The sequence below is a fragment of the Peromyscus maniculatus genome, chromosome 13, assembly GCF_049852395.1.
Source record: "Peromyscus maniculatus bairdii isolate BWxNUB_F1_BW_parent chromosome 13, HU_Pman_BW_mat_3.1, whole genome shotgun sequence".
NCBI classification, from domain to species: Eukaryota; Metazoa; Chordata; class Mammalia; order Rodentia; family Cricetidae; genus Peromyscus; species Peromyscus maniculatus.
The window spans coordinates 28827623-28849418 of record NC_134864.1 but is presented as its reverse complement, the minus strand read 5'-3'; the positions used below and the strand labels follow the sequence as shown (position 1 = coordinate 28849418).

General features: G+C 48.2%; 1 protein-coding gene and 1 long non-coding RNA gene across 9 annotated transcripts; one reads left to right on the top strand and one right to left on the bottom strand.

The window, feature by feature from the left end:
• Positions 1-5698: 5698 nt before the first annotated feature.
• LOC143268294 (uncharacterized) lies at positions 5699-10823 on the bottom strand. Its single transcript, XR_013044039.1, has 2 exons — positions 10074-10823; positions 5699-8929 (listed from the first exon to the last, which is right to left on the bottom strand). It is a non-coding gene; the product is annotated as an uncharacterized LOC143268294 (long non-coding RNA).
• A 136-nt stretch (positions 10824-10959) lies between these two features.
• On the top strand, positions 10960-20625 carry Tgif1 (TGFB induced factor homeobox 1). Of its 8 annotated transcripts, XM_076549894.1 has the most exons (4): positions 14753-14973; positions 15829-16055; positions 18453-18679; positions 19581-20625. In XM_076549894.1, exons 3-4 carry the CDS (start codon positions 18497-18499, stop codon positions 20154-20156), a joined length of 759 nt encoding a protein of 252 aa, XP_076406009.1. In that variant the 5' UTR covers positions 14753-14973; positions 15829-16055; positions 18453-18496; the 3' UTR covers positions 20157-20625. The 8 variants fall into 8 exon arrangements, with proteins under 8 accessions (XP_006972321.3, XP_076406002.1, XP_076406004.1 ...); XM_006972259.4 differs by lacking the exons at positions 14753-14973; positions 15829-16055 and adding an exon at positions 10960-11104; XM_076549887.1 differs by lacking the exons at positions 14753-14973; positions 15829-16055 and adding an exon at positions 13081-13306.
• The last annotated feature ends 1171 nt before the right edge of the window (positions 20626-21796 follow it).

Here is a 21796-nt window from a genome sequence, read left to right as displayed (position 1 = left end):
TTGATTTGAGAGGCACACCCTGACCAGGAATACTTAGGTACACAGTCCTCCTGCCCTCTGTTTAAGCCTCAGCTCTGTCAATAACCTGAAGATGGACCTAAGGAGCTATTGGACCTCTTTGTTTATTCCTTTTCCCAATGTAGCTACTTGAAGAAATATCCTCTCTCTGCTTCTCACTCTATTGGTCTCGTCTCTGCATTTGGCTTATGGTGGACAGGTGGCCAAGCCTAGCTTATTAGGATTGCCAGGGCCTAGGCTTTGACACTTAAAATTCTGGTAAAATTAATATGCAACTGTAAAAATAAGTAAGACTTCAATACCCTGATATAAGCATTTTCTAATATAATTTTTCTTATTTTTACTGCCAAAAAATATGGAACCCTAAACACAAATCCAAAATCCAGAACACACACACACAGACACACACACACACACACACACACACACACACACATTTTTTATTTTATGTACATTGGTGTCTTGCCCGCAGGTATGTCTGTATGAGGGCATCAGATCCCCTGGAACAGAAGTTACAGACAGCTGTGAGCTGTCATGTGGGTGCTGGGAATCGAACCTGGGTCCTCTGCAAGAGCAGTCAGTGCTCTTAACCGCTGAGCCATCTCTCCAGCCCAAACACTCTTTTTTTTTTTTTTTTTTTTTTTAAGACAAGATCTCATATAGCTCAGGCTGGCCTCCAACCCCCTCTATGTAGCTGAGCATGACCTTGAATTCATAATCCTCCTACTTCCAGCAGTGACCCACAGGGTTGGCGGAATCTGTGGGTTTGACAGCTGGGCGAACCTTTCACTTAGTGAAGGCTGCTAAGTTGTGCTAAATGTACAAATGCAAAAGAAAAATTGTAGAGTCAGAAGAATGATGGGGAGGCACAACATGGAATACAAATTAAAAAAAAAACTTCATCGTCTTTCATAAGAGTCACCATCAGTTGGAGAGCATGGAAGGCAGAGTTGACTGAAGTGAGTTTAGGTAGGGGTATTTGATTTTAAACCCTCAGGCCAAAGGGAGGAAACAAACAGGAGTTAATTATCAGTGGCAGGGCTGCTCTCTGCAGGGACCTGCCCGCCACATTCTAGGACTAAGTACTCATTATCGGAGGGAGTGGGAAGCAGGTTTCTCACTGTTAGAAAAGAGAGGCACAGATACCAGAAGTGGGAATGGAAGGAAGGAAGTGCTGATGTCTCTGTCGGGAGTGTTTGTTGGGCTGAAAGTGGAAGTATCAGAACAAAGGTTTGCCACACACGCATATTTTATTTTTCAGACTGTTTGGACACAGACTCTTGCCTGTGCAGCCGAAAATGATCTCAAACTCCCAATCCCAGTGCCTCAGTCTTCTAAGTACTGGAATTAAAACTGTACACCTCTTTACCATCATACCCTGCTTGAATTCCTGATTTTCAACATATGAAGGTGTGTGTGTGTGTGTGTGTGTGTGTGTGTGTGTGTGTGTGTGTGTGTGTGTGTGTTAGCTCTGCTGAGAAACCCAGAGGCCATGATAGCCCAGTAGGAATGCACCAGCCCAGAGCCCAACTTGGTGTCTTAAAAAACGAGTCCCTTTACCATTGAGGATAGTCAGGACTTACTGGGTAAATGACCAATTCCAGGGGTTCGGGGCTGGAGCAGGGAAAATGTAACAGGCCTCTGGCACATATTGCTGTACAATAAGACAATCTAAGAATGGTGGACCTGATAAGGAAACCAGTTTGGGAAACTATTGGCTCCTGGATGCCGCTGGGTAAGGGGGAGCCACCCTACTCATTTGTGTGCCCACTGGTGGGTCTACCAGTGTCTGTGAGTAGTTCCTTTGCCCAAGGTCGCATGAACCACTGTGATTAAACTCAGTGGGTCACAAAACAAAAAGGCAGGAGAGGGCTGGAGGGATGGCTCAGAGGTGAAGAGGATTTGCTCTTGGAGCCACCCAGGTTCCCTTCTTAACCCTCACACAGTGGCCCATAGTCATCCTAGCTGTGGTTCCAAGGGATTCAATGCCCTCTTCTGGCCTCTGCGGGTACCAGGCACACAGGGAACACATGCACACGTTCAGGCAAAACACTCATACACATAATTTTAAAATCTTAAAAAAAAAAAAAAAAAGACATGAACGCGACAAAAGCATTTGTAGGGAAAAGGAGGGATTGGAGGAGGTAAGAGGAGTTGATGAGAGGGAGGGGAGAATAATCAGAATGCATTGTATATATGAAATTGTCAAAGAATAAATTTAATTAATATTAAAAACAGTTTGAGGAACTCCCTCTGGGTAAATCTGAACATTTTTACAATGATAATAGGAACGGACTATTAACATACTGAATGAACCAGGATTCCAAACATCCATGCTCCTGTAAGTAAACAAAGCAGCACCAGCTCCTGGAGGGGACGCTCTCCCCACGGCAGGACACAGCAGAAAAATGAAGAAGGGGTGATGGAGTACGGAGGAGGCGCAGGCTGAAGGTTTGAAGGACAGGACAGCCTCCTATTTTGATACATTTGATAGATTTATCAACCACAGAGGTAAAAATAATCCCCATAGTGGAGAGCTTTGGGAGACATCGTCTCAGCCATGTGACCAAGGTTAACAAAGGAAGCCGATGCTGAAATCATTACTTGACACTTTCACTGAGAAGGGCATAAGGTCACTTTTGAAGTGTGACTGTCAAAAATGCACAGCTTCAATCTAAGTGTGAGAAGACGTCAGATGATGCGGAGCTGGAAGGAGAAACTCTAAAACAGCAGGCCTTTACTTTGAAAAAATGCCAAGGTTATAAAAGACAAATACAAAGTAGCCCAGGTTAAAAAAAAAAAAGCCAGAGAAGCTAGACGGTGGTGGAGCACACCTTTAACCCCAGCGCTTGGGAGGCAGAGGCAGGTAGATCTCTGAGTGGAGGCTAGCCTGGGCTACAATGCAAGTTCCAGGACAGCCAGAAGAAACCCTGTCTCAAAGTAAGAAAGGATGGAAAGAAGGAAAGAAGGAAGAAAGGAAGGAAGGAAGGAAGGAAGGAAGGAAGGAAGGAAGGAAGGAAGGAAGGAAGGAAGGAAGGAAGGAAGGAAAGCCAACCAGCCAGAGAGGTTAACCAAACACAACCAATATCTGATCCTCATTTGAATTTAGGAAAGTTTGCTTCTGATAAAGGACGTCATCTGACAGGTAGAGAAACACAAAGGGAAGGTGCGTTAGATAACAGCTTCCCAGCAATGTCCATGTCCCAAGTTCGTGACCTAAGGAGATGCCCTTGTTCTTAGGACACACGCTGAGGAGGTCTCCAGGGGCCAGTGGGCCATGTATCTGCAACACACCATCATAAAATTCAAGGAAAATAAAATATATACGTATGAAGGAGGATTGTGTAGGGGGTTCGATGGTTGACAGAACTTGTTTCTTTTCTAGAGGACTCAGGTTCAGTTCCCAGCACTCACATTGGGTGGCTCACAATGGCTTATGATGCCAGCGCTACTGGATCGGATGGCCTCTCTTGGCCTCCTCAGGCCTGCCCATGCCTGCACATGCAAATAAACAATACATCTTTTTTAAAGGGGGGAAGAGGAGAATTTCCTCCTTTGAACAGGCTTACTCATTCATTTCCATTCTTTGTATGCACATACGTCCATGTACGCGTATGTGGAAAACCATGAACCAAACTGTAGAATCCGGGTGGTAAAGAGCATATGGAATTTCTTTGTACCATTCGTAAATTTTTCTGTAAGGCTGAAATTATATTAAAGTTAAAAATTATGAGCCAGAGTTCAGGCACGGTGGTGCACATCTTTAATCATAGTACCCAGGAAGCAGTGGCAGGTAGAGGATCTCTGTGAGTTCCAGGCCAGCCAGGGCTGTACAGTGAGACCCTGTCTCCAAAGAATAAAAATTGAAAAAAAAAAAAATTACAGACTAACAGTCTACACTTTGGCATAAGCCTGGCCTGAAGTGGTTTCATTTTCTTATTGACACACGATTCACTACAGAATAAGCAACGGCTGTGGTGAATACCACACACAAGTCACACGTACAAGGCACAGCCAAGCCTGTATTATTTGTAATTTCTTTCCATTTAATGAAGATCCCCTCTTGAGATGGGGAGATAGCATGATGGGCAAAAGTACTTGGTGCACAAGTCTGACCTGAGTTTAATCCCCAGAACCCACCCCAATGCAGAGGTGTGCGGCTGTCATCCCAGCACGCTTGCCCAAAGCCTGTAGACCGCCAGGCTGGTGCAGAAGCAATGGAGAGATTCGGTCCCGGAGTCAAGGTGGAGGGAGAGAAAGATTGGTGGAAGTTGTACCCCCCTCCCGCCTCCGCATGCCTGAAGGATTCCCCTCTCCATGTGTGTGCGTGTGTGTGCATGCATGTGGGGGGGGGGGCACGGGCGTGCGGGTGTGTTTTACAGAAAAAGAAAGGAAGGACGGGTGGGAGAGAGGAAAAATAAAGGCTTTTGTCTTTTTTGAAGCATTTATTATTTTGTTTTTATTTATTTTTTTGGTTTTTCCGAGATAGGGTTTCTCTGTGTAGCTTTGTGCCTTGGCTGAATCTCGCTCTGTAGCCCAGACTGGCCTCGAACTCACAGAGATCTGCCTGCCTCTGCTGGGATTTAAGGCGTGCCCTGCTGCTGCCGCCGCCGCCACCACCACCCGGCGAAGCATTTATTTGAGGGGTGCCCATGGCCACTTAAACATGAGACAAAAATCGGCTTTTCTTCCCTGATTGCTTCCCGTGGAGCCCTTGGTCGCAGTGACTATCCAAGTCCCAGCACAAGAAAAAAAATTTTTGTTTCATCAACCAAACAACAGAGCAAAACAGAACAAAATGGGCACATAGTATGTCGGGTGCCCGCAGAAAGAATGGAAACGAGTGTCTAAGAATAAGCCTGTCCAAAGGAGGAATTTTATCTCTTTATTGACCTAATGGGCTACTAGAACTAAAAAAGTATGAAAGCACCAACTAAGGACAAAATGTGATTGTTCTCCCCGAAGAAAACGTCTAACCCTAGAAGCAGAAAGGGCCTAGGAAAAGACAATGGCGTGCACGATTCTGGGACTACCCAGCCCTGTCTGTGAGTCATCTTGGCGACAGAGGTCAGCGCTCCTCATCTGGCACGCTAGAACGTTCATCATAGATACCGATCCACAAGTGATATGATGTCTGGGATTTATATCAAATAATGAAAGTAAGAAGACAGCTCTATGGTCAACAGCTCTTGGGCTGGTCGGGTCGCTCAGTGGGTAGAGCACTTTGCACAAAGCCCTGTGTTCGGTTCCTGCCTCAGCAGGTAGAGAGCTAGGTGTGATGTTACATGCCTGTGACCCCTGCAGGCCCAGGCAGGAGGACTGTCATGAGTTCAAGGCCAGTGTCTGTCTGGGTTACGTACTGAATTCCCACACCATCCTGAGCTATAGAGTGAAAAAAAGAAAAATAATAAAAAATAAATAAAAAAAATAAAAGTTTAAAAGCAAACAAAAACACCCTGGAAATGACAAAGTCATTGTATCTGAGATCACTCATCTATCTTTAGGACTTCCTAAAGATAAGATGGATGATTGGCTAGGGAAACGGCTCAGCAGAAGAGGAGGGGAGATTCCCAGCTCCCACATGGAAACCAGCTATAGCCCCAGTTCCAGAGACCCAAAGTCCTCTTCTGGCCTCCAGCACACATGTGATACATGGGCATACATGCAGGCGAGACACCCATACACATAAAAAACAACGTTTTAATTTAAAAAAAGGTTTTGGGCTGGAGGGGTGGCTCAGTGGTTCACTGGCCAAGAATGTACTACTCTTGCAGAGGTTCCAAGTTCAGTTCCCCGGACGTATCTTGGGAGACTCGTGACTGCCATCTCCGAGGACACCCTCACTCTTGTGCATGTACCCACATGCAAACACATAAGCACATAATTTAAAAAAAAAGAAATGTAACTTACTTAGTAAAGCGCTTGCCTCCCATGCGGGAAGTCCTGAACTTGATCCCTAGTTCCACATTAAAAAGAAATAGGCACAGGTTTGGCGCCCTAGTGCTTGGGAGGTGGAGGCAGGAGGATCAGAAGTTTAAGGTCACCCTTAGCTACCTAGGGAGTATCAGGCCAGCCTGGGCTACATGAAAATCTGTCTCTGAAGAAAAAGAAAAAAAAAATGGAAAGGATTTCTTCTCTTTAAGAAGAGAACACATGTATGTTATGTACTTTTTAAATATGTTAGAGGGCTTTCAAAATGTAAAACTAAAATGGAATATACCAATCTTTGTACATCAAGTACAGTAAATAGTATATAATAGATGCCAGAGTTTTAAAATCAAGTTTTAAGGTTGAAGTGTAGTCCAATGGTCAGTGTTTGCCTAGCCTCGGGGGAAGTCCTGGATTCAGCCCCCAACACTACAATAACTAAGTAATTAAATAAATATATTAAAAAAAACACACTTATTCACGTAGCCTGGAAGGGAATAAGCATTCCTGTCTTTCAAGAAAATATGAAGGGCTGGATTGCGGTGGCGCACACCTTTGATCCCAACAATCAGGAGCCAGAGGCAGGCGCATCTCTGTGAGTTTGAGGCCAGCCTAGTTTGACAGAGTGAGTTCCAGGACAGCCAGGGCTACACAGAGAAACTCTGTCTCGAAAAAAAAGAAAAAAAAGGAAAGAAAAAAAAATGTGAAGGAATTTCCTTGGCTCCTACAGGACACCCTGTGGAGACAATTGATCACTCTCATTTACACACACATCACTGGACTGGAAAGCCTTCAATTAACTAAGTTTCTGCCTTTGGAGGAGCACACTGACTTACCCATTCATTAGTTCATTTCTGATGAAAATGACGCAGCCCTGGTTCACACATCATGATGCTTGGTCTAAAGAGATGATAATGTTTTTCACTTTTTTCACATCTGGTCACCTACTCCCAGGCTACGACAGCCTTTGTTCTCAGAATAGTTCCCAGTGCCATAAGGGGTTCACAGCGGCTAACGATTAACCACCACGGGCTCTTAGACAGAGAATCTGACCGGAGAGCCTTAAACACAGCAGACCCTCACTTTAGATCTTCGCTCAGGAGATTGTACGGATCGAACACAAGACCCAGACTCATACACTAGTAGAGACTGGTTCGTAACGTGTAATCCATAGGAGGATAACTACTCAGCCGTTACAATGGCATGATGGTAGTTATAGGCCTCACTCCAGCCTTCCATCTTATGGCACCTCCGGAGGTAGCCACCTTTAATATTTTCTTGAGAATCATTCCAAAATATGCAGGCATTCAAAGATGTTTATGAAAATGACTTTGTACTGTTTTTACAGTGTGTGCGCGTTTGTGTGTACAGTCATGGGCCAGATGGTGTGTTTCATAAGAGTGAACAGCCTTGCCAGGTGTGGTGGTACACACCTTTAGTCCCAGCACCTGGAAAGACAGAGGAGGATATATTTCTGTGAGTTCCAGACCAGCCTGGCCTATGTAGTGAGTTCTAGACCACCCAGGAGTACATGGAGAGATCTGTTCTTAAAAAAAAAAAAAAGTGGCCCAGTGACATCATGCCCATTTTGGATAAGGACACTGCATGATGTCCGCATAATGAAATCACCGAACCACCTGTTTTCAGCAGGTATTACCATTGTTAATTGATGATCAGGCTGACTTCCTCTACCTTGTGATACATCCACAGCAAATTATGTCTTTCCTCATGTTTTTTTTGTTATTTGGATTCTTTTTGTTAATTTTTTTTTTTTTTGTAAACTTCTAACCTGTAGATTCACTTGCCAAACTTTAAAAGTGTGTGTGTGTGTGTGTGTGTGTGTGTGTGTGTGTGTGTGTGTGTAAGCATGTGCCTGAGGAGGCAGAGGGCATCAGATCCCTTGGAGCTGAACTTCGGTGGTTTTGAGCCTTCTGATAAAGGTGCTAAGAACTGAACCAGGTCCTCTTCTAGCGCAGAAGGGCCCTCACCCTCCCGGTCATCTCCCCAGCCCTCCTCACTTAACAGCAGGTTGTTCTTACAGCTGCGTGAGCTCCTCTTGAACGAAGTCTGTGTCTCCCGTGTCTGTCTGTAACCATTTACTCTGGCTTTCTTGCATTTGAGAAAATGAACGAACAAAAATGCTTTTTGACAAGGTCTCAAAAAAAAAAAGCCGGGCGGTGGTGGCGCACGCCTTTAATCCCAGCACTCGGGAGGCAGAGCCAGGCGGATCTCTGTGAGTTCGAGGCCAGCCTGGGCTACCAAGTGAGCTCCAGGAAAGGCTCAAAAGCTACACAGAGAAACCCTGTCTCGAAAAACCAAAAAAAAAAAAAAAAAAAAAAAAGACAAAATAACAAAAAAAGGGGGGGTTGGGGATTTAGCTCAGTGGTAGAGCCCAGGCCCTGGGTTCGGTCCTCAGCTCTAAAGGGAAAAAAAAGTCCACGCTGCCCTAAAGCCCCCTTGCTAATTTACAGGAGCTGTAGCATTGGTTGTCGGTTGAAATACAAAACAGAAAAATAACTTATTTTATGGAATTTGCTTTGAATTTAAGGAGGACTCGGAGAGAGCAAATGTCACATACTCTTCACTGTGGGAACCTCACCGGGAAAAGTTGCCTCTCTCCTCCCGTCTCCCTTCGTGATCCTCAATAGGGCCTTCATAGTAAACCTTGGACACACTTCCTGTTAATTTTATTCCTAGATATTTCGACTTATTATAAAATGGTTCACTCTACAGCTTTGGACAGCAATAATGTGATAAAAACGTGAATGGATTAACCTTCGGTGAGAAGAAAGGACGAAGTTAAAGACTCCTGGGGATGATTCAGTGGCTGAAAACACTTGCTGTGTACACACGAGGACTCACCCATGTAAAAGCCAGGTATGGCTGTGGGTGCCTGTAACCCCGGAGCTGATGGGTGGGTCCAGAGAGCCTGGTTGCAGAACCCTCAAGGTTCAAGTTCAGGAAGGGACCCTGTCTCAAGGGACTAAGGCCAAAAGAGAGAGAGGAAGACACTGCTCTGGCTTCCCAACATGAAGCATGTGCACCCCCACCCCCACGTACACACACGGAAAAGTGAACAGAAAAAGCACCCGGGGTAAAAAAAATCTAGTAACTTCCAGCATGGAGATCTTGGTGTCTCTGATCTTAGGTCAAACTTGGACCTTCCAGAATGACAGGATTTCCTTGACAGCCAGGCAGTCCATGCCCAATACCTTGTTTTATGTCTTTTAGCTACATCATACTTGAACGTGTTGTTTGAGTTATCTTGGCTTTAAGAAAAATATAATTTGGATATTAAATGAGAGCATTTAAATGTTTCAGAAGCTATGAAGCACAATGAAGATACCAGATGTTGAAAGTAGCCGGGCGGTGGTGGCCCACGTCTTTAATCCCAGCCCTCGGGAGGCAGAGGCAGGTGGATTGATCTCTGTGAGTTGGAGGCCAGCCTGGGCTACAGAGTGAGTTCCAGGACAGCCAGGGCCACACAGGGAAACCCTGTCTCAAAACAGACAACATGTTGAAAGCAAAGGATAAAGACTAGGCTCAATGAGTTAGTTTTTTTGTCTGTAAGAGATTATCTGAGCCGAAAGTGACCGTGGCCCGGAAAACCTGAATTTGGGGGGGACCTCAGAGACATGCTCCACCATGGTCGTTGTCACCAGACACTTTGGTGGGGCTGAAGGGAGGAAGGTTAGAGCAGCACCCGGAAAGTCTCCAACACTGATGGCGTCCGCGGCCGCTGAGTTGGTGGAAGCTGCCGGTCTAAGTCTGTACCGTCTCAAGATTTTAACTGAGAGTCAAAAGTAGGGTAGGCGATAAATGGCTATGGACGGGACTTGAGATAGATGGGGATAATTTGGCTCTGGATCTGTATCATTCCAACTCTCCCCAGCCAGGACGTTTTAATCAGACCACCAGTCCACAGAAACAACACCATGTGGCCTTTTTCAGGGAACTTCGGTCTACATCACCCAGGTAAATAAAATTGACTTCTACTGTGGGAAAAGAAGGGGGGGTGGAGGAGGTTTGTGCTGACTGGTAGAAAGCCACCAAACACAAACGCAGCCCGGCCAGCTATTTACACTCATACTTGAAGAGAAATATCCTGATAATGTTGATAAACTCACCCGCAAGATGGCTGGCTGGGGTCATCCTCCTGGATGGGGGGGCGGGCCTTGAAAAGACAATGGTTAGCAGCCAGAGCTCCTCAGACTTGAGATGTGACAAGATGATATTACAGGTCCCCAGTGCAGTGTTTGAAGCCCAGCAGCCTGCATATTTTATAAATAATACCCTTGCTGCTGAGCTGCAAGCAGAAGAGATCCAATGACTAGGTGAGTCAGTCTCCCCCCCCCCCCCCCTCCCCGCCGCCGGGCCCAGCACCTGATGGCAATCCAACCTAAGCAGCTGTCCAGATGAAACAAACCCCTCCCTCCATCATTTGGCAGGCCTGGTACCAATAGTAACAATTACGCTTAACGGCTACCGGCCTCTTCTCTCGGCCTCCCCAAGTCTGTGTCCTTTGAAATCTCTCTGCCTGCTCAGGGTCTGCAGACCGCGACAATTAACTTGTCTTTTTTTTAAAAACAACTCTGCTTGGCTTAAGGCACCAAACGGGACTGCGTGTATCGCAAAGAAAATAAAAAAACAAATACACACTGATGGGGAACGTTTATCGCTAGGTAGCTGAGAGCACAGGGCCACCTCTCGGTTGAACTTAAGCAATTCGATGGAGAGGCGTTTTAAGAATCCAGTAAATAACACGTGGCAACAGCAACTAACCCCAAGTCAATGGAATCAGTGACGCGGAGAAGGCCCCGAGACGTTGAGAGGGACAGAACCGAAGCTTGTTTTTCTGCGGTGCAGACAGCGGATGTAAAAATACTGCGGGTGTTACGAGCTCGCGTTGGGGGGTCGTCTCCCTGTCCTGGCGCTGTGCAGAGCGGGCGCCCAGTCCTGCAGGAATGCCAGGTTCCTAACGAGCTCGGCTCCGGCCTCAGGGGTGGGGTGGGGTGGGGTGGGGTGGCGGTGGGGGAGGGGCGCGGCTCCAGCTGATCACAGAATCCGGCCAGCGCGTTCCCGCTTCCTAACGGCCTCGAAATGATTTACACCAGCAGAAGGTGTGCACTGGCGGGGTCCAGCTGGCCTTCGCGTCACGGTGAGTTTTATTCTGCAGTTTTTTTTCTCCCCTCTCCTCCTCCCCCTCCTGGTTTGAAAGCGGCGTCTGCTTCTCTCTCCACCCCTCCCCGCTCGCCCTGTAAAAGTTTGTTTTCAAACCGTCAACCCCGGTTTCCATCTCTGTGGCCGGAGGATCGCCTTCGTGAGCCAGGCATACTTGGGAGAAAAGAAAAGCTACCTTGTGTACATAATGAGAGGCACCGCGTGGCCGCGGATAACCGCCGCCGGGGAAGGAACGTTTCGGCCTCGCGCCGCCGCGGCTGGGTTTAGCCGATCCGAGGCGGGTTCCGTCCAGTGGCCCCGAAGCCACGGTCCCAAGTTAGCAAACAAAGCGACTAAGCAAGCAAGCAGTCACCGCCGGGCCCGGGACGGGACTCCTGCCACTCACACGGCCCAGCTCCTCCTCCTCCTCCTCGCGTTCCTCCTCCCTCCTCTCCGGAGTCCCCCCAACGGATGTGAGCCACCAATCCCAGCCACAAACAACCCTTCAAAAGCAGAGAGAGGCGGCCCTCCAACGGGCGCCCCCTCCCCGCACCACATCAATCCCGCACCCGGGCGCAGCGGCTGAGTCATCGCCAGCCAGGTCCCGGAAAGCGCTGCGCCCCGGGGCGGTGGGTTCTCCCCTGGACACGGTCCTGCAACCGCCTCCTGCGCCGATTTCCGCGTGTGCACTCTGCAAACCACCGGGGGCGCGCGCCGGGTGGGGGTGGCTCTTAAGGTTCCTGCATTACGGGGACGCTTCCCGCAGTTGGTTCATTTTGGGGGGGGAAAAAAAACAAACCACCCAAGCTTCTTTAACGCTGCGTTTTTAAACGCGCTCCCCGAGGGGTTGTCTTTGGGAAGGGGGCGCGGCGAAGGCTTGCTTTAATTTCCAACGTCATCGTAAACAGACTCCAAAGTCTAGCGGGTCATCCTGTGGCCGCCTTGGTGTGACTCGGCTTTAACCTTGTTTTCACCGGGATGTCTCCTGCCGGATCTCCACCGAGGTCACAAAACCAGAACAGCCACAGAGCCGAAACTGGAGACAGCCAGCGGCGCTGACGTCGCTGCTCGGCTTATTTACGTTTGGGGTTTTTCTTCTTCTTCTTTTTTTTTAAGTAGTGGGGAAAGTCTTCTGTGACATGTGACAGTTGGTTTGCTTTGCTTTTTTTTAACAATCGGGCATAAGTGAAAACTAGACCCAGAAGTGCGGGCATGCGCATCTTGAAGTCAGCCAAAACAGCATCTGGGTTGTATTTGGGGAGGGGGTTATTCATCGTGGAACTCCTATTGGAGCTCCCCTCTCAAGCAAAATAAACCAATAGGAACGAGTGTGTACTTAATGGCTAGTTTCTGTTTGAAATACTGAAGGGTGGAGGAGGGTATCCTCTGGTGGGGACTGCAGTCCACAAAGTAGACACTGTTTACCGAAACGGACGAGCAGCTCCGGCGTGAACACCCCTCTAATATAAAGGCGTAACTGCGGGGGTTGGGGGGCGGGGTGGTGGTCGCAGCGGGGCGCAAACTGTGCGCCCCGGGTCATCCTCCAGCCGAGACATTTAAAGAGCATGTGAGCATGACAAGTGTCTCTCCGCAACGTGTTAGATTTCGAAACTGCCTTGCAATCCAATCCGGAACTCAGAGCCCGGGGGAACAGACATTCGCCTAGTATGCCTGTGTCTGTGTCTCATCCTCCCCCCTCCCACCCCCCACCCCCCCACCCCCACCTCCCACTGTCAAGAAAGAGTCCACGCGGAGAAGGGTGCGCCGCGCCGCGCCCGCGTGTCAATGGCAGCTGCGCCTTCTGGAAGAAGTTGGTTCTTGTCCGGAATACTTTTCCTCTTCTGCCCCACCCCTTGAATCAGAAGCCGCTGCCTCTTGCGGCTGGAGCCGGGACAAGTGGAGTTTGGGGCAGCTGTCAAAAACAAGGCTGGGGGTGTCTTTTCTTTCCTGGGGTGGACAAAGCGGGGGGGGGGGGAGGGGGTGTCTTTAACCCTCTCCCCATCTGTTGCAAACTAAACGCACTCTTCACCCGGGAGGAAAGGCCTCCCTAAGGAGACGCCGGTGTGGCCGCCGAGGGCTGAGGGATGTGGACCGTACTAGCGCTACAGGCAGGCGGGCATGACCCTGTTTGTGGGCTCCGCCACCCCCCGAGAGGGACCGGTGACCGCGGCCCCCCGGACCAGGGCTGTTGAGCTGGAAGGTGCGGGGGAGGGGCAGAGGAGCGGCGGGGCGGGCGGGCGGGGGACTGGGCGGGCGGCTGGGGGCGGAGGCAGGACCTCCTGTACCTTCCCTCTGCTCTCTCACTCTGACAGCGCCGAGGTGCGCGGAGTGGAGCGGGAAACAAAGGAGTTGAGTAGGGAGGGGAGTGAGTTGGGCCAGGGAGAGCCCCCGGCTGGCTGCCAGAAGATCCTGGCTGGAGGAAGCCCAAGTGTCACTTGAATTCCAACCCTGGGAGCCAGCGCCTGGGACCCAAGCACCTTGTTTAGCAATAGTGGCTGGAATACTCTCCTGTAAGTTCCCCGAGCGCCTGTAAAGGAGGATCATCGCCCGCACCCCCCCACCGCCACTCCGACTGCTGGCCCCTAGGAACCCCAGCTTCACCTCTCGCTGGGACGGGAGTTCCAGAATGAAAAGCAAAAAGGGTAAGGCTGCGGGCGGGCTGTGAGCCCCCGAGGCACCAGTGCGGGACATGTGCGGGCCGCGCCGGAGCGGGGGACACTGACTTGGTGGACTTTTCCGCCCGGTGGCACCCGGGCTTGGAGAGGTGGCCGTTCTCTTTGTTGAGGCTCTGTCTCAAATGGCAGTTGCTGTTCCTTTCCTTCTAGACACAACACGAGGGGCTGTTGTGGGGAGACAGCCTCACCACGCTGCTGGCACGTTGTCAAGAAACACGCTCAGCGCCTTGTTTGTGCGCCTCCAAGTTTCATTGTCTTCGCTGACACCCCATGCTCGGCCCAGCCGCGTGGTTTCTAGTGCTGTGTCTGGGACAGGGTTGTGGGGTGGGTGTTTAAGGAGACCCTCACACCTCGCTTTTCCCTGTGGGGGGTCGTTGGCGCATTCCAGCCGCCCTTACCTTTTGTCTAAAAGTTCGGTTCCGGGTGCTCTCACTGCTCACCAGACCCTGGTACTGTTTTTAGGGATGTGTTTTTTTTTTTTCACTGTCAAAGGAATGTGATCCCGGACCCACACATGGTCTTAGGGTGAGCATAGCCTTGGAAAGCTGGACTTTTAAAATTACTAGCTTCTAAAAGTTTTCCCACGATGAATTTAGGACAGCGTGAGCTGTTAGAATACCAGTACCATGCAGTCAGAATGTGTCCAAGTGTGACAAGCAGGCTTGGTTGTAAGTGCAAAGAGCGAGACTGTCATTGTTTCCACCAAGCTTTACAACTCAAACTTGCCGTCAATCTGATTTAAAAACAAAATACACAGGGGAGGGGGAAAAAAAAAACCCGAAAGGTCAAAAGCCTGTGAAGTCCCTTTTGAAGCTAACTTTGGAGTCCCTGACTGGGAGGTCCCTCGAGTGTTCAGTCGTGGACTAGAGTTGGCTTTTCTGTTGTGATTTATGTGGAGTGGTTCAAAACAGAAGTTAATCGCTTGGGGAAGCTGGCGGGGGGGGGGGGGGGGGGTGCGCTGCTGCGCATGCCCAAGAGCTTCCACGAGTTTGTTACTCCACATTCTTTCAGACCCCGACCGCGGCTGCAGTTCCAACGACTGCAGTTCCAACGGAACACGGTTGCGCTGGCCACCGCCGCACACACACACCCCTCGGGGTTCCTCCCGGCTCTCTGCCCTGTAGAGTTGTGCCGATGTAGTTCCGTGGGAGACCCCGAAACTACGGAACTCGGGAACTCATGAAGACCCCGGGTACTTGGTTAAGTAGGCCTCCTTGCCCACCTCCATCCCGGGACAGGGAGAGCCTGGGCGCTTAGAGTTGGGAACCGAGTTTGTTTAACTGAGCACTGGGGAAGGCTTGGGGATCCTCTGCAGAGCCCTGTCACCCTTTGACTGACAGATCTAGACCGGGTGGGAGGCGTCCTGTCCCGACCGCACCTACAGGAGGCTGTTTCGGTTTTGAGTGAAAACGCAAAGCTGCGTTTCCGTGGGTGGGGAGGGGGGCTGACTACAAGCCTCCTACTCAGGTACCACCCTCCCGGGTGTCCCCTTCCACGGATGCAAGGTCTGGGGAAAACATCAAGAGGTTCCCCCAGCCCAGGGCGCGTGGGTCCCGCGAGTCAATCCCCAACTCGTGGAAACAATGAACGGTGACGTGTTGGAGGGGAAACTTTGCTGCCGCCGCCTCGGAGCTTCTGGTGGGGAGAGAGCGGAGACCGCGGAGGTTGCCCGGGCTCCTTTCCCTTTTTAGGCTTCCCCAGCACATGGTCTGGGACGGGGGCAGACCCCCGAGGCGGCAGTGAGCCGCAGCACCGCCCCATCTCGAGTTCCTTGGGGACCACGGTCCAGCTCAGTTGCTGACTTGAACGGTTAGCAAAGCGGGCTTCAGTCAGGGGTGAAGAACTCCAAAGAACAAAAGCTGCTTGCTTGCTCTCTCTCCTCGGGCTCCTCCCTCTCCTGCGAGCCTCCACTGCCCTGCCTCCTCCTGCCTGAGACTACCTGGGAGGGGAGGGCAAGCTTCCCTGTCCTTGGGCCAGGACTGCTTAAACCTTGTCCCGCCTATTGTCCGCCGTTGGAAAGTCTGAACATCCTTTCAACTTTCCTTAGAACAAAGACTGGTCTGATAATCAAGTGCCTTCATAGAAAGCCGAGACGGCCCGAAAGAGCTCCAAAAATGGCTTCGGAACAGCCTGGAAGAAGAAGGCTCGCCTGGGAAAACCCCCAAGTGTCCTCGCGGGGGCTCCAAGCCTGTTGACTCAGTTCAGGGCTGCGCTGTGGATTTAGGGACTTGGGTGTGAAGTTCCATCCGAGTTACTCGTCCAGAGGGGAGACTTGTTAAGTTTGTTTTTTCTTAAACTTTTCCTTTGATCTTTCCCCCCCATTCTTTTTCTGGTCTCCATTAGGGCTTTAAAATCCAAGCTCTCCCACCCCCAACCTCGATGTTTCAGAGCGTCAGAAAAAGAAAGTGAAGAAGCAAGATTTGCTTCTTAGAGCCATGGGATCCACAGGCCATCTTGTGGCTTTCTGAACAACATTTCCTTGTATGTGGGTAGAGTAAGAGGCTTGTGATTCTGTCCCACACCCACCCCTCTCCCTCCCCAACCGCATTTTTTTTTTTTCAAAGTGTAAGCAAAGCAAGACTATTGGAAACAAGTCCTGACCGGGAAACTTTTAAAAAGCTCCCGTTACAGTAGGAAATGAGTAACGAGGAAAAAAGCCTTTGTTTTTCCAAGTCGAGCCACAATCGGGTCGGGAGGGAGTTTTAATGGAAGCAGCCCTGACAGTAGCAAACGTGGTCCAGCAGAGCTGAACACATCAGCTGGCGCGCCCAGGGCACCGAGTCTCAACTTCCTGTTCCTTCAGCCTTTGTGCATGCTTTGGAAATACTTGTGAAGAGGGCCTTGGCTGGCTCTCTCTCTCACTCTCCCTCTCTCCCCCTCCTCCCTCCTTCCCTCCCCTCTCTTCCTCCTTTCCATCCATCCATCCTCCCTTCCTTCCTTTCTTTTTTTTCTCTCTCAGATGAACAGGGGTGGCAGTTTGGTGCGGCCTAACTGAAACCTGTTTTGTGTCCCTAAACCTATTCTGAAAGATCGCGCTTCTTGTCACACCCGAGGGATCAGATCAAAGGCCAGACTTTAGGGGTTTTTTGTTTCAAGCACTTTGTTATTGCCAATTTACAGTTGGGAATTAACTGTTCAATGAGCAAATTTTCACACTTTCCCCCTCCTAGATTTAAAAGGAGGAGGCAGGGAATAGAGTGTCTGGCTTTTCTGAAGTTGGGGGAGTTGTAGCAAATTGCTTTATTCAAATGCTTTTAGTTACCCAATTAACCTGGCATGTTTAAAAGTGAGATTTCCTTGGTTATCAAAGCAAATGTGAAACAGGAACTCATTTATAATCGAAGAGTTTTTTTTTTTTTTTAAATGGTTTTTCACCCAAATTTCAATATGGGACTTTTAAAATTGCTCAGACTCTGTACAAGGATATCACTTTCGGTTTTAAAATTGCCCTTTCTTTAGACTTTTTCTTTCTCGAAATACTAATTGCATCTTTAGGAAGGGACCTTCAATTGTGTGGCAGTTAAAAATGGAGGGTGTATGTGGTTATTTCTGGCAGTTTGTTAAGCCTTAAGCTACAGTGAATTTGCAAAATCATCTGCCTCTTTTGTTAGAACTTGCTTTTACTTTGTCTTTGTTGGATTTGGGCCTTTCCTGTAGGAATGCCTTCTAGCATCTTCTGCCCCCTGCAGTCCAAAGCTAAAAATGTGTCAACAAAGTCAGTCTGCTCCAGGTTGTAAAAAAATTCTTTAAAATTCATGGAGTTGGTGTATCACTCTGAAGAGTATTCTGTTTTTATTTCCTGGATCAGTAAAGGGAGGGACTCAGTTAAGATAGAATAAAAAGCTATACCAAAGCTTTAAAAATATACATCTTTGAAAACTTTCCCCTCAACCAGAAACACAGTTTCATAGATGATAAAGTTTACATTGCCCGACTTGTAGGAGTTAACGGCATTTGTTAGATAAAATGTTTTAAAGTTCAAAATATGTTAAAATGTCTGCAAAAGTCAAGCTGGCTTGAATTTTCATTGCACTCTGATTTAAATACTCTGTAGGGTTTGGGAATTCTTAGCATTTCTGGTAGGATTAAAGTATTTACCACCAAAATGGCTTCCTTTGTGGGTTGCATATTCAATTTTCTTTGTCATGTAAGAATTAAAGACTGATGGGTAGGGTAGCATTCGAAGTTCATATCTAATTGACAGCTTAAGGGAACATCCAAGTATATAAAAATGTACGGTGCTTGTTTTCAAAGCGAACCTTTCATGAAAGGAAAAAAATGTACTTATTCACTGGAGTACTGTCTCTAGTTAGCAGTGACCTTAAAGACAGGGTAGTGAGGTACATTCCCGCACTGCCCAGCACTCTTCCTGTTTCGAGTGTGATGACTTACTCCCTTCGAGTGCAATTTGTCTTTTCTAAGCATCATGTTAAAAAAAAAAAAAAAGTTATATCTCAGTTGCCAACAGCAAGAAAGACTGGGAATGAAGTGGGTGAGTGTCTACAGTCGGACTACTCCCCAGGCCTTTCTATGGAGACCCTGCCCAGACTGAGAACTTCACACTCCGTGGTTGAGAAAACACAAGGGGATGGAGTAGTCTAAACAAATGAGCTTTGAGATGGTTCCCCTGCTGATACAAGTGAGTGACAGTGGGCCCTTGTCCTTTCTCAGGCATTGTTGCAGCATCCGGCAGTGAGACTGAGGATGAGGACAGCATGGATATTCCCCTGGACCTTTCCTCTTCAGCGGCCTCTGGCAAGAGAAGGAGGAGAGGCAATCTGCCCAAGGAGTCTGTCCAGATCCTGCGGGACTGGCTGTATGAACACAGATACAATGCCTATCCCTCCGAGCAAGAGAAAGCACTGCTCTCCCAGCAAACACACCTGTCCACACTGCAGGTAAGGGGAAAGCCGAAGGTTAGTGCCAGAACTGCCCCCCTGTGGTGCCAGAGTTCCACCACCACCTTGGTGTGTCCCTAGCGTACAGATATGCTTTTTTCCCTTACCCTTAGACGGTTGATAGCATTCCTGTGTGTCATTAAGCTCTTCCCTAGCCTCCTAGTCCAGAGAGAGAGAAACAGGACCTTTCCATTTGAAGCTTTATAGTGTGAAAAGCTAATAATTGGCTATTTATAGAGGACAGAAACACTTGACACTCATCTGTCAGGAAGCATTTCCTTCGGTGCCTGAAAGCCCCTGTGCAAGGTGTATTGGAAAGGAGGTTAAACCTTACTCTATTGCCCAGGAAACTGGTTTGATATTTAAACAAGGACAGAACCTCAGTGAGGTAATTCGTGTTATGTCTGTTGACACAGTCATTTGAACTGAGAGAAATCAGTTACTGGGGGGTGTGGCCTCTTTTATACAGGAAAAGCTTCCCTGTAGTTGATTAACTTAAATGCTAGGGCAGTAGGTAGGAGGTTGAAGCAGACTTAAAGGTGAACCTTCCTTAAAGTTATTTGCAAGTATTTGAGATTTTATACCTTTTCCCTGCATCCGTGACACATCCAAAGCAAATTTGTACTTGTGACGGGCTGACTTGGCTTAAATGCCTCGCAATAACTTGTCCGTCCAGAAGCTTTTTCTTTCCTTTCTTTAATCATTTGCTGTTGTTGGGCCCCTGGCATGCTAGGCAAATGTTCTACCATTGACTGAACTGCTTCCTCAGTCTCAGATAAGCCCTTTATGCCTCCTTGAATTCAGAGAGGGAGGTCAGGTAGGCACCCTACATAGGATGTGTTCAGAACCTGTTTGTCAAGTGCACAGGACCAAGTGTTGAAGCAGATCCCTGTGATTTCAGGTCTGTAACTGGTTCATCAACGCCCGCCGCAGGCTCCTCCCTGACATGCTGAGAAAGGATGGCAAAGATCCAAATCAGTTCACGATTTCCCGCCGTGGGGCCAAGATTTCAGAAGCTAGCCCTGTGGAAGCTGCGATGGGCATCAAAAACTTCATGCCAACTCTAGATGAGAGCTCGTTTCATTCCTGCACAGCTGGACCCAACCCAACCCTAGGGAGGCCAGTGTCTCCCAAGCCTTCCTCCCCGGCATCCATGCTGGCTCGCCCATCAGTGATCTGCCATACCACTGTGACTGCGTTGAAAGATGGGCCCTTCTCTCTCTGCCAGCCGGTCGGTGTGGGACAGAGCACAGATGTACAGCAAATAACAGCCGGCAACTTTACAGACACCTCTCTCGTGTACCCAGAGGACGCTTGCAAATCTGGACCGAGCCCAAACCCTCAGAGCGGTCTTTTCAACACTCCTCCCCCTACTCCGCCGGACCTCAACCAGGATTTTAGCGGATTCCAGCTTCTCGTGGATGTTGCACTCAAACGGGCAGCAGAGATGGAGCTCCAGGCCAAACTCACAGCTTAACCCTTTTTCAGACAAAATAGGGTCCTGATGGTCAGGGTGATGGCAAGAGATGCATTATTTTATATATTTTTCTATTAATATTTGCACATGGGATTGCTCATACGAAGCTTCCTGTTACTGAGATGTCTTCAATGGAATACAGTCATTCCAAGAACTACAAACTAAAGCTACTGTAGAAACAAAGGGTTTTCTTTTTAAAAATGTTTCTTGGTAGGTTTTTCATAATGTGAGATGGTTCCCAATATCATGTGATCTTCTCCCCACTCCTTTTTTTTTTTGATGTTTTTTTTTTTTCAGACTGTGCAATACTTAGAAGCCGTAGTGTCTTTCTATTTCCATGTGGAACAGGATGCCGACATACAGTCTAATGAATAAACATTCAGTTTTTTTTTAAGATTCAAGCAAGTATGAATCTAGTTGTTGGATATCTTTTTTTCATGATGTAATAAAGTATTTTCTTTAAAAGTTATTGCAATGAAGAGTATTTTCTTGAAGGAAGTACTTAGGAACATAGTACACCCATGAGCAGGAAGTTGGGGGCAGAGAAGAGTGTGACTTAGGAGTGTGTCACTGCTTTGAAGAGCTGTGGACAACAAACCAGTATGAATAAACAGGATGTGTGATATTTACTCTTGAGTGGAGGGGGAGCTGGCCCTTCAGTCTCTGCTTGGAGATGAATGGCGAATTGCAGTGAGGTCTCATCGTCCCCTCAGTAATGGGCTGCCGCGGCTTTCAGACAGGCCAATGTTAAACGAAAGGCTTCAAGCCACTGTTCGTAGGTTAAATTTTCACAAGTAAACAGTACAAGCAATTTTCATACGTCTTTCTGAGATTTGTTCTGGTGGTGCAGGTGATATAAACTTTTGCATTTGAGTGCCGCACTCATTTGTAGAGAAATCACCTTTGATACACTTTTGAAAGCATGTTCCAGAATGATAGCATGACCAGGGAAGTACCATCTATGATGACATTCTGAGTTTATTAAACTTTCCAAGGTCATAAGTTTGAAAAAATTGGTGCCACGTCCAAGTGGCGTTTGTTGGGATAGGAAATTACTTACAAAGTCGTGTTCTTTTCTCTTGTCGCATGCCACAGAAGCATTCTTACAGAGTCATGCTTAGTGTGGAGTCCCTTTGTTGTTAAAGCCCTGTCCTCTGTATCCCACGACACCGACAAAGTTTGAGGGTGTATCACAGCTTCTGTGTGCCCATTTTAGCCAGTAGCAAATTCTCACACAGTGAAGTTGACCTACATGAGAAAGCGGCCGCTGTAGAAAAAGATACACTCCAACAGTTCCCTTGTAAGTGAAACAGAAAAACCCCACGGTGAACACCCAGGAGGGTAACAAGATGAAGGGAAAGTCTGTCAGATGGCTGCCTGACCATAGTACAAATGAAATGAAGGTGGTTAAGGAATTGTGCTTACGTCAAAGCTGGGTCAAAGGTCACTAACTCTGCTTTAAATCTGACCGCCTACCCATGTTAAGGTGTTACATTAAAAGACAGTGAAAAGAACCCCAAAAATATAAAGCTGGGAGGGAGGTAACTCAGGCCTAAAGGGATGCATGAGGTCCTGGCAAAAGAAAAAAAAAAAAAGGAACAAGGTTAAGTGTCAGTGAGACCCCATGTTTTATGCAGTTT

What these genes read in the sequence shown, in the direction of transcription:
- Tgif1 (XM_076549887.1), top strand. Translation starts at nt 13,225, where the DNA reads ATGACCCTGTTTGTGGGCTCCGCCACCCCCCGAGAGGGACCGGTGACC. An exon ending in CAGGGCTGTTGAGCTGGAAG is followed by an intron (nt 13,307 to 18,452) that starts GTGCGGGGGAGG and finishes GTCCTTTCTCAG; the next exon opens with GCATTGTTGCAGCATCCGGC. An exon ending in CACACCTGTCCACACTGCAG is followed by an intron (nt 18,680 to 19,580) that starts GTAAGGGGAAAG and finishes CTGTGATTTCAG; the next exon opens with GTCTGTAACTGGTTCATCAA.